Source organism: Nothoprocta perdicaria, unplaced genomic scaffold, assembly GCF_003342845.1.
Source record: "Nothoprocta perdicaria isolate Ctin4 unplaced genomic scaffold, notPer1 scaffold_2, whole genome shotgun sequence".
In the NCBI taxonomy this organism is placed as follows: Eukaryota; Metazoa; Chordata; class Aves; order Tinamiformes; family Tinamidae; genus Nothoprocta; species Nothoprocta perdicaria.
In genome coordinates, this window is record NW_020455204.1 from 8,458,802 (window position 1) to 8,470,751 (window position 11,950).

Consider the following 11,950-nt stretch of genomic DNA (forward strand, 5'->3'; position numbering starts at 1 on the left):
TTGCATATATATTAAAAATTATCCCTTAATCGAGTGGGGCTGTGGTTGCAGTTATTGGAGTCTTCCCAGAGGTGAAGTCCCCTTGGATAGGAGCGGGGAGGGCTGCTCTTCGCCTCCCGTGCGATTCCCTTCGGAACATGTTTCAAAATTGCTTTAATCCACCGCTAAATTGAGCTGTTTTACTAACTGTCCACGATATCATAAACAGTTTGAGGAGCTAATGGACGAGATGTTATAAAAATAGTGGACGTAAGGCACAGAAGAAGCGATATATTCGCCCAGGAGTGATGGCCCGGGACCCAGCCAGGGAAAACAAGCCCTCTTTGTTTCCTCCTTGCTTACATCATTTTCTAATTAGGCATAAAATCGTCTTCATACACTGGTATCTCTGGCTTCATAAACATAACCATTATGGTTCATAAGGAGCCCATTGTGCAGAGTCCCTCTCAAAATAGAAAAAGATCTGGAGCGACCTAGAGAAAAAAACATCCCCTTTGTTTTCTCTTTGGAGGAGACGGATGGGCAATGTCACGCAGATGATGACTTTGGACTATTGCATTGTCAGAAAGGAAGAATTTCCCTATTAATAAAGGGTTTATGTAGGATGCGATGAAGCTGCGCCCGAAGAGCGGCACCAAGTCCGCGGGCCGCGCGGGTGCGGGCGGCCGCAGGGGCAGCTCCGACCGCCCTGACCGGTCCGGCCCGGCCCGACCCGGCCCAACCCGGGCGGTGGGACCCGCTGACCGCCCGTGCGGTGGCTCCGTGCCCCGCACACCGGAGCGGCCCGTGCGCGGGCCCCGACGGGGCGGGCAGCGCGGCCGGTGCCGGCGCCGCCGGCGGCGCGGGGTAAATGGATGGAGATGGATGGAGCCGCCTATGGCCCCCGACGCCGTGTCAGCCCCCGGACAATTACTGTCTCCAGAGGGATGGACAGACTGACTGACACTGACCTCTGCCCACGAGCCCACTGGCGGCCCCGAGGAGCTTATGTGCAATTTGCTGGATTTCGTTTACAATAACCCGACTTGACATAAATAACTCTCCATGCTGTGTCTAAGCCCGTGTGACCTCCTGAACCAGCGCGGAAACACTGCTGTATTGATCAGGGGCGCGGGGGGGGGTCTTTTTTTTTTTTTTTTTTTTTTTTGTTGTTTTTGGTCCGGCCGGGAGGACTCGAGCGCACTTTGTTCCCCTGAGCGCACTTCGTCCCCCTGTCGGGGCTCGCGCTTTGTCCCCCGAGCCGGGGCGCCAGGACCGGCCAAGACCAGGGCTCCTCACGGAGGTCAGACCATCCCAGCGCTGTGACAGGTCTCTGCTCCACCGGAGATTCCATTTTTTTTTTTTTTTTTTCCCCTCGAAGACCGTTCTCCTTCGCCTACCTACGTTCAAAAGTGGTGGGAGCCAAGTTTCATGTCGCGACAACGAGAGCCGAATCAGGATAGCCGACACACCTTCGGCCATCCCGCACGATCCCGGCCCGCTCCGAAGAGCTTTCCCAGGCAGGAGGAGGCCGGGGCTGTCGGGTCCAGACCCAGCAGCATCTTCATCTCCGACATTTTTTATCGAGTCAAAAAAAGCCCTCACCTCACCCCCTCTTAAAAAAAAAAAAATAAAATGCACTCAGGGCATTTGCTCCCACCGCCGGATAAATAAACACGAACGAAAGTAAATGGGGGCTGTGGGGAAGGAGCTCCCCAGTAGAGGCCTTGCAGAGCGGGGCTGGTGTTATCCATTTAATGTGACATATGGAAATGTCTCGGCGGAGCCACAATTAAAGGAGCCGCCCCTCCTCCCTTTATTCCCCCCAACTTTTGTGTTAAATGTTAACAAGCCGCTGCCATCCATCCCGGCTCTATTACCAAGTGAATGTTGACTCCAACACCGCCTTCCTTTCCGCCTATTCTGGGGCTGCCTCGCACGTAGATTTATGTATTTTTGATATTAAATTCTTTCTATCATTAAGCCTGCTCTCTTGTTGACTTTCATTGACCCCTGCCCTTGTCCCCATACTTTTCCATATTTAATACTGAGCATTTTTTGCCGCTCTTTGTTACCTCCCAGTTGACTGCTGTCCCTAATGGCATGTGCTATTTGCTCTGTTGTTGAACTTGGTAGGGTCACATAGTCTTGTGCTGCGATATCCTCCGCATTTCCAACCCTGCTTATCCCGGGGAGGCACCTTGTGCGACAACCTCTCTTTTTTCACCCCCCTGGCTACCAGGCTTCCTAATGACTAAAGCAAACACCTTCGCTAATGGTGGCCCGGGCTCCGCGCTCCGCGGGCGGTTTTGTTCGCCTGAACTCCCGGTGCTCCGCGTGTCCCGGTGGCAACGTGGCCTCTCTGACCCGAGACATCGCAGCTCCGCTCCTTGGAGCGGGCTGCCCTGTCCAGCGCCGCCCGGGCCAAAGGCCAGCGTCCTGGGAGCGCTGCGTGCCACCAGCTGCTGGAGGTGACACCCAGTTACAAAGAGGCACCGCCAAAGGAAACGGCGGCTCACACGGGCAAATGAATGTGCCCATTTATCTCGTGGGACTCGGCGCTTCGCGGCGCGCCGCGGCCCTGCCGCTTGGCTGGGGGAGCGGCTCAATCCCGGGAAAGATTGGCTCCCTTCTCCTCGGCCGYTCTGCTCAGTATCATTATGTGAGCAGTTTTCAGAATTGAAGTTGCCTGGTGTTTTGATTCTTCCCTGCCTGCGCACTCGTGCCCTGGAGGTCCCTGCGAAATGGATGCTAATTGTCGGGGCCGCACATTGCTGCCTGCTCAAATGCCCCAGAGCTCGCCGGCCCTGCTCCTCAATGCCTTAATTGACAAGGACTTGTCTGTATTTAGGAGCAGCTGGTCCAAAGCATTGGCACATCAGTGCAATCTTAACACAGCATCCCTAGCCTGGAGGAGTATGAGGGTAAACGTGGTTAAAATGAAGGAAGATTTATCGTCGGCCCCCGTGGGTAATGCGACAGGAGACAGCTACCAAGATTTCCCCTAGTAGGGGTTTCATTCATCAGCTCCCCCGCCTTGGTAACGTGTCTAGGAGCCACGTTCCAGCTATTATTAATAATAGGAGGTGGCCGTTTAGGACAATTAGGCAGGTGACAATACCGCGCAATATTCCGCATCCCTGAGCAGCGCCGCGGCCGCGGAGCTGCCCCCCGCTCCGCGCCCTTCCCGCCGCGGCCCCTCCGCAGCCCGCGGTGCGGCGCGGAGCGGGGACGTTGCGACACGCAGCGCGTCACGCGTGGCCCTGGGAAGGAGCTTCCCGCTGCCGTGAAAACGGGCGGCGAGGGCTGCGGAGGCGCGAGCCGGGATCCCACGGTGCAGTGCAGTCACCACCCCGATTTCGAGTTTAAGGCTCCCCCGAATTTCGGGGACAACGCAGAGCAGACGAAACATATCTTTTCTTTCCTCTCCTTTAAGCCTTCAGCTCGTGAGATTCCTGTTTATGCGATTTAAACATATCTGATTTCGAAATGGGAACGACTCTATCTATCTATCTATCTATCTATCTATCTATCTATCTATCTATCCATTTTGCAAAGGTTTATTCAGCCTTTTACAAAGAAGGTTTATTGCATGGCTTCAAACTAAGGATTTTTTATTGTTGTTGTTCTGTGTGTTTGTGTTTTTCTATTTTTTTAATGTGTGGGAAATACTTTTATGTTCACACAGTTCTGCCCATGAATAGGGATAATAGCTTCGGGATGCGCATTGAAATTTGAAGTTTTTAAACAGAAATTCCCTAACTTTTGCTCGTTTTCTCAACTTTTTTTTTTCCCTGTAGGAACAATGCCAACATTGAAGCCCTCTGTTGGAGTCTGCACAGTTGGAGATCTTTGGTGCCGTTTTAGACATCTTTGGATTTCATCAATCAAACTGACTGCAATTTTCCATAAAAACCCTGAATTTGGGTCAGAAAGTGGGCAAAGCAGATAAAGATCATTCGAGCTGTCTTATAAGATGATAAATAGATATCCTTTCAATCCAACAATGCAAGAAGTGCAGTTTTGTAATTCACTTCCATTGGTTTTGAATGCAGTGAGTCGAAACAATTTATACATGTTTTCCCATGGTTAGAAGATGTCTTTACATAGTTGTCAATAGTAACTTGACCTTTTTCCCCACTGAGCTACGAAGTGGTGGGTTTTTTTCTCCCTTCGAGGGTACAGAAAGGGTTGGGTTAGATTTTCCTCCCCCTCTCCATCCTTTAGCGACTCAATCAATAGGTTATTTCTTCTTATTCSGAGCTTTAAGCAGATGGTAGGTAGTTCACCCAAGCTGTTGAGAGGATGTTTTGCTCCATGTCGCCTTGAAAGCAGGCGGCCCAAGTCGGGTTTTACACAGACCTGTTAGATTTCCTTAGACTAATGCCCGAAACTGTGAGCTTAAAGCCCGGGAAGAGCTTGAAGCCCGGGAAGAGCCTCAGTGGCTCCTGTCCGGTTTTACCCCAGTAACATCGTCAGCACCAGCTGTGGGTCTGGAGGAGTTTTGCAAAGCGGCTGGCACTGGTCTGGGTCTGCAAGAGGGGGGAACTGAGGCACGGAACGGCAGGGGAACCGCTACGGGAGCGGGGCTGTGGTTTTGCCTTTCCTCCCCTCGCCTCGCACACAGCAACGCTAAGTGCCGAGCACTCGCCGCTAATGGATGGTGACCTGCGGTGTGCAGCTGCCTCCCATAAAAGCTGCTTTTACTATTAATTGCATTTGCAATGTGAGCGCAGTAGGTTTCTAAATGAAGCCCCGCAGAAGGGGCAGCGCCCGCGCTGCCCGGGCACATCCACCCTCCCGGAGCGCCTGGGCCCTTCTGCAGGGCACGCGAGGCCCCTGGCCTCCCTCCCTCTTTTGCGGCGACGAGGGGGYCCAGCTGCCCCACAAACCTACTGGCCAATTTGCAGGGAACCGCATAGAAAGGCTGGGGGAAACCTGCCAAGGGTCAAAGCAGYTCCCACCACCGCCACCCCACGGCCCGTGGGCTCCCACGGCGGATGGTTTCACATGATCAGCGCGGCCCACGCACCTGCTGATGGGCGCATGGGTGACTTTGTCCCGAAGGGAGATCGATACCATTTGAATGACATTCCTAGCCACTGGCTCCAGCGGATTAGTGATCCAACCGGACACCCCGTTAAAAGGCTCGTTTGCGCTSAAAAATTTACAGTTACCCATTTTGCAGCTGAGCGGGCTTTGAGAAAAGGAAACAACACTTCCCATCCTTTATTGTTTGAGCCCCGTTTCTCTAGCCAGTTGCAAGCGGTCCCGGAGCTCACACCAGTCCATAGGTAATCCTGGCAGGATAAGCCCCTCTTTCTCCCGGATGGAATAGGGTTTGGGAGCAGGGGAGGCCGGAGGAGGCTGGATGGGGACGCACGAGGCGCCCGGGCCTCGCGGCTCTGGATACACGAGGGCGAGCCCGGGCTGAGGTCGCCGGGGCCCGGGCCGGCCCGGGCGAGGCTGGCGCTCCCGGTGCATGTTAATGAGGCGGCGGGAAGCGGGCGCCGGTGCCGRGAGCCGGGGCAGGGGGGAACGCGCGCGGCCGGGGCCGGCGCTGCCGCTCACGCCGGCGGGGGGCTCGGCTCGCGGCAGCCCCCGCTCCCCGGGCTCTCAAAGCGCCTTTCAGCCGCGCTGCGGGCTCCTCACCGGAGGAGGCTGGAGCGACATAAAAGCGCATTATGAAAATTATAATATCAGGCCCAGAGCATGTCCGTGGAGGCAGCCCGGCAGCTTTCAGGCATTGAGCCCCCCGTTCAGCTGGGCTGAGCTGTAAATATCCATTTGAATTCGGGGCCTGAATGGAGCAGCAGCAAGAACAACAAGGACCAGAGCAACAGAGCCCCCTTTATGCCCCCCCCCCCAACTTTCTCCTGCTTGGTCATTCCTTTCCTGTGGCACCTTTCTCGCTTATGGGCAAATTCAAGGGCTTTTCTTCCCTTTTATTTTTTTTTTTCTTTTCTCTGAGTGAGAAGGGGGGAAGAAGAGCGGGAAGGGCCCGTGTCCCTCGCTGCTTTCCTCCCTGCAGGACGCTCCTGGGAGCCCGTGGCCCGTCTGGTCGTTGTGCCGCGGGCACGTCCCGATCGCACAGAGCGGGCCCCCCCGCTGCCCCGCTCCAAATGCAGGGGAAGCCGCCCGCTTCCTCCTTGCTTTAGCCTCACACGGCCCCAAAGCCCGCGGAGAGAAAAGGTGCCACCGCAGGGACTCTCTGCGAGGGGCTGCTTCGGGCTCTYGGTCCCTCAAACCCCAAGGAGCCGGGGAAGGGGGTGGAGTGGGGAGGGGGTGCCTTGGCAGATATGATCTATGGAGGCAGATGAGCKGTCCTGCTATTCAAAATATTGCCCATTGTGTTGGTAATGGCCCGCTTATGACTGGAAGAGCGYCTTTAATATTAATCGGGGCCTCGGAGCGCGCGGTTTCCTGGGCGCTGGGCAGGCGGGCGAGCAGCGCAGGTGTTGGGGCAACCTGGGCAGGCGGGGGCCGCGGCGAGCAGGTGCTGGCGGGGCGAGCCCGCTCCGCGCCCGCGAACAAAGGCCGCGTTCGCCCCGCGTCTGCGAGCATGAAGAATTGTTTAATTTCGGGGGAAAGTGAAAGGCTCTGCTTCTGCCGGGACGTGACATTTCCTGTGGTGAAGCCTGCATTGGCTGCTAATAGAGATCTAATTGATGGGTGAAGTCCCATTTCCGCGCTTTCTCCTTTATTGCTCCATCCAGTCTGTTGCAAAATATAACCTTAATCTGATTTAGCAATTCCTCCAGGATTCGGTGCAAGCTCACAGCACAGGAAAAATCGTTATTAAAAAAGTTAAAATACAGACTCAGATTCAGTGCGTTGCCTTTTTTTCTTCTTCTTTCTTTCGTTTCTGCTTTTCTTAAACCCACCCCTACCCAGGTTCCTGACATTTAACACGTTTCCTTTTGGTAATAATGTTTCCGGGTTTTATGACTATTAATATCAGGAGGGCTCGTCGATAATGCAGCCGCCCCTSCTTGTTTTAGATGCAAATGGCCACATTTGGGAGCCCGTCCCCGCCGCGCTGAGCGGTGAGCGCTGCGCCGGGGCCGGCTCCGAAGCGCAGCCCCGACGGCGCGGCCGCAACCGGGGCTCGCTCCCGCCCTCGGGAGCACGGGCTGCTTGGGGAGTGACGTCGTCATAAAAATGTATCAATAAATAACAACCGACGCCGTTTTCCTGAAGCGAATTTATTTCACCCGCCCAGGGGAGAACGCGAAGCGCTTAGGTGGAAAAGGCAGATGMGGGACCCAGTGGGAAGGGGCTGATTCGTTCCCTGCTTGCAGCCTTTCTGGGCGTACTTGTCCCCCTGCCCTGTCCACTGACGGGCATCGAAGCAGGCGCTGCCCTTTCCCCAGGGCCGTTTCCCTGTCGGGGCTGCTTAGGCGGCCCCTCTTCGCAATACCCCGCAAGCCTAAACCCGAAATGAGATCTCCTTTCCTCGCCCCCCATCCCGGGCCGCCTTCCTGCCCCTGGATCGTCGACTCCGCGCCGGGCCGGACTCAGGCAGTGGATGGGACAAGCGAAATTCCTTTTAATCGATTCTCGCCTTTCTCTTCGGCCTTTTTCATCTCGGCTATCGGCGATAGCGAGAAGGAGTGTACAGGCATTCTGGACCCATACAAACTCTCCCCGGTCCCCCCCGATAGGCTTAATGAGGCGGAAGGCGATGAAGGGGATTTGAGCCGGTCTAAATGATTGATGAAGCCTGGGGCAAGGCTGAGCTTTTTCCGGATAAAGCCCCATACATCCCGGCATAAAGGGCGGATAGTGGCAGGGCTGGGCTCCTTCAAAAGCCGTGGCCCAAGCGCATTGAGAGAAAACAGGCAGGGAAGGTGCTCTGTTGTTACCTAATCACTTCATGCCCCGAGCCACCAGCCGCCCCGAGAGGAAGTCGAGGCGGGTGAAAAGGGGCCGTTTCTGCCACTCTCGCGCACGCAGCGCGCCCCGCGCCGGCCCGCGCAGCTGCCGCCCGCGCCGCGGGGCGCCGGGGGCTGCGCGCTCCTCCGCGCCGCGCTCCGCGCCTCTCCCGGGCCCAGCTCTGCCCGCCCAGGTCCTTCGCGCGGCTGCGCAGGGTGCGCGCGACACCCGCGCAAAACGCGCCCCATCCGCGGCCCCAGCGCGTTCGCACAGCCAGAGAGAACGAATAGCCGCTGACGCGCACATAGCAATAAGGAAATGTAAATAACGCATGTAAAGACATCGTTACGACGGGCGATGGAGTGTCCCCCAGGCTATGCTGGACAGGGCCCGTGGTTTTGCCGCCGTGTTCTCCACGTCTGGGAGCTCCCCAAGGCTCCYTGGCCCAACCTGCCAGGCTTCGTTGGCCTAGGAGGAACATAAGGCAAAGTCAGAGCCCTGGRACGTGCCCACGGGGACAGTCTGGTCCCCAGGCAGGACACTTTCCCCSATGTAGATAAACCGAACACCAGCTAAAAGCTGGAGGGAAAAGCTCTTGCTCTATGAGGCCCAGTCTGCAACCATTCCCCGTTGAAGGCTCACGGCTGTGCAGCAAGAAGGCTCACCGGAGTTTCCCAGAAGTAGCACAGTACCCATTAAAAGCTGCAAGGTGACACTTCAATTATATATTTCTACAGTAATAGACATCCAGTATGTGCAACTACTGAATAAAAATCCATGGGAGGGAAGAGTCCTGTGTAAAATGTGATCCTCCAAACATTGTCTGTATCTTTTCCCCTAGCAATCAGAAACAAAGTTTTGGCTGCAAGGGCAAGAACACTTTGAGATCCTGCCTGGTGCAGGACAAAACTCCTCCACAAATATTATCTTACTTTTCTTTCTTTTTTTCCTTCTCTCTCTCTCTTTTTTTTTCTCAGTATAGGAAAGTACCAGAAACAAGTGTTGCAACATATCCACACCTTTCCTCCTTTATACTATCTGAAAATGCATCATGAAAAGAGTAATATCTGAGTATCTGAGTAAAGCCACTAACTGTACACCATGCAAAATTTTCTGGACTCTGRGAAGTTAAGGAAAAATAATAGCACAACTTCATTAAGAAATGCGTATGAAGAGTGAGTCATAATCATTGCTGCTTTGCAAAATGCAATGGTAAAGTGCTTTAAAATAATGGAGGGACAAAGGAAATCATTGAGTTAAATGAAATTATTAGTGCATTGTAATTTGTTTCCTAAAAACAAAGACAGACATTTGGGACAATGGAAAGAGAAACTGCTGGCTGTCTCTTCCTAGGCAGAGCTCTATTACGTCTATCAATCTCTTCTTAGCTATAAATTACCTTCATTTTATTATTAACAATAACATTGTYTTATATATTCTATCCTACCCTACTTTCAAGGATCTCAAGGCCTTTTATAATTATTAATGGATGAGCAGAACRTAAAACATAACTGTATTTGGTATCTAGATACCATGTTCTTCCTGGAGATCTTAAAGCACACAAACTTACACAGTTAAGCTGCAATCTCAGGGCAAGTATTTATTTACTTTTACATGGAAAAGGGGATGCCTTGAAATGAGTTATAGTTTCAAGACAGAAACCAACATGCTTTACTTTCCAAATATCTTGGAGATATTTGATTCAGTCCAAGGGTTGGAGTCTTTCAAACCTGCAAAGTGGAAGAGAAGAGGTTAAGATAGTCCAGAAAATGAGGGGTTGCAGCCAGGCAGGGTAGAACTTGCCAGCAGAGCCTCCATGGGAACACAGCCCCTGGAGGCACTGGCAACTGCAAAGGCCTGGAGCYGGCCAGGGCTCCTCTCTTGTTTGCTTGTTTGTTTCTAAACAAACTCCATCTTCTTCCTGATAGAGCAGTTTGGTGGATACTATTGATAGGAAATCATAAGCTTCCTCCTTCCACATGGATTATATGAAAAGAGGAACTGTAACTCTTTGAACTACTAATTCGCTTTTTTCTTCTTCTTCTTCTTCTTCTTTATCAGTAATAACAGCCCTCCATAATAGAAAGAGATTTTTTTTTCAGCTTACGTTGACACCTCTTCTACAGAGTTGTGTGTGTGTGTAGCCAATATCCCTGTAGGGTCAAGTGACAAACTGCACTTAGCACATATTTGCCTGTTTGACTTGTACCACTCATCTTTAAACTAACTTGTTGGCTTAGAAAAGTCAAATAAAAGTCAAATTGGCTTAGAAAAGTCAAATAAAAGCTTCTGTTTTTCTCCAAATATGGAATTCCTTTTACTGCAATCACAGAGGCCTCATGTCCACACAATTATATCCCAGAAAAGAGAGCAGGAATTCATGAACTGTCTCAGGTGGAAACGGTTCTCCTTTGGAAATAGTCAGTCATATGCTTAACTCTTTCTTTATGAAGTAGACGATTCATTTATTTTTTTTTCTATATAAAGTCAAGCAGGCAAGTTATATTTTTATGAGAGGCTTGTGCCTAAGAACTTTTCAGAACATGACCTTTTCCCTTACAGACTTCTTCTTGTGCCTTGTGACATGTTTAAAGGTCTCATTTGCCCAGTTCTCTGTCTTGTATGAGTTGAATTCAAAATGACACTTTTCTCTGGTAGGAAAAATACAGCTGTTGTTCATTTCATGAGACTATTGGGAACATATCACCCCTGGTCTCACTGCCATTTTATTGTAGCCTGTCCTCCGAGTTACAAAGTTAGGGAGTGCTCGTGTTCACCAACATACAAGCCAAACAGTGTCACTGCCCTATCTACTCAGGAAGTCAGACAAAAAATCTCTCAAAAACATCACAAATACTTTTTCCAGGTTATTAGATGCAACACTTGCTGAACTCTCTCTACAAAATTCGACCTTGCTATTTGTAGATGAAGTAATCACACTAGACSGAAGACCATAAATTTTTACACCTATTATTTCAATGGCACAGTGAATATGTAAAACACAGCGAATGAACTGCCAGTATCTTAAAGACTGGATACCAAAAGAAGTTAGCTGTCTGTATCATGCATGCATCTAGAAAACAAGCATCTAAATACAAATTGACTCATATTCCAAGGTGCTTATCTGCTCCCTGTTAGGCTTCTTATTATGGTCTTATTGTGAAGTTTTCTCCTCCGTGCCTCTCTCCATGAAGAAAAAAACTGAATATTTTATTACAATTCCCTTTTAAAATTTTGAATATTTCCTATGTGAACAGAAACTCTTTTCTCTGCCATACCCAGGCGCCTGAAAGCTCCCCAGCCTTTTAGAAGGCTGCAACAACAGAAGCCTGAGCAGCGAGCTGAGCAACAAAGATCAGCAGCGATGTGTCCCCGTTGGCTTTTTTTTTGCGGAGGCTCCTCCTGCCAGTGGTCAGTTATTATAAAAGAAGAACAAAGTGCCGAAGCTGCCTGCAGTTCCTTTCAAACGTGCTGTTGCCCAGGCACACAGGCCAGCAGCCAGAAGCCAGCAGGCAAAATTTGACAGCCACGCTTGCAAATGCTGGTAACAGCTATCAATGGATCCATAACTCTTGGCTCTGCAGATATGGGGTCATCTTTCAATACTACCCCACTGTCATATACAACATTTGTCTTGTCCCACATTCAACTAATTGTGTCAATCTACGGGGCGACTCTATAATACACATATACAATAGCACAATGAAAGCAATAATCTCCTACCCAGTTTCTTTATTTATTTAAGTGCTATTACAAAGTTTCCTGCCGCAAAGAGAAGCTGGGAGGGTGCAACCTATTCCAGCCATGAAACAGCTATCCAGATGAAAGAAAGAATGTGGCGGTTTAAATAAATTACATGTTTCTGTGAGTTTTTTTTCCTTCATCCTGACAACACTAGTAAATGGTATGGGGGTTGGGATGTGGCAACACTAATATGTCAAAATGTATAACAGAAAAAGAAGCAGAAATCCTAATAAACATCACTTCATGATTCCCAGGTAATTACTTTTCCTGCTGACACTTTTAAAAGGAATATTCTCAATTTATATTTATTATGAGTAAAATGCAAATGCAATACATATATAAAATTGCTCCA

General features: G+C 51.0%; 1 protein-coding gene across 1 annotated transcript in view; it reads right to left on the bottom strand.

The window, feature by feature from the left end:
- TMEM33 (transmembrane protein 33) overlaps positions 1–1,556 on the bottom strand; it is a 29,740-nt gene extending 28,184 nt beyond the window's left edge. The window contains exon 1 of the mRNA XM_026037491.1: positions 1,452–1,556. Within this exon, the coding sequence (XP_025893276.1) occupies positions 1,452–1,556 (105 nt within the window). The remainder of the gene's footprint in view (positions 1–1,451) is intronic.
- Positions 1,557–11,950: the final 10,394 nt, after the last annotated feature.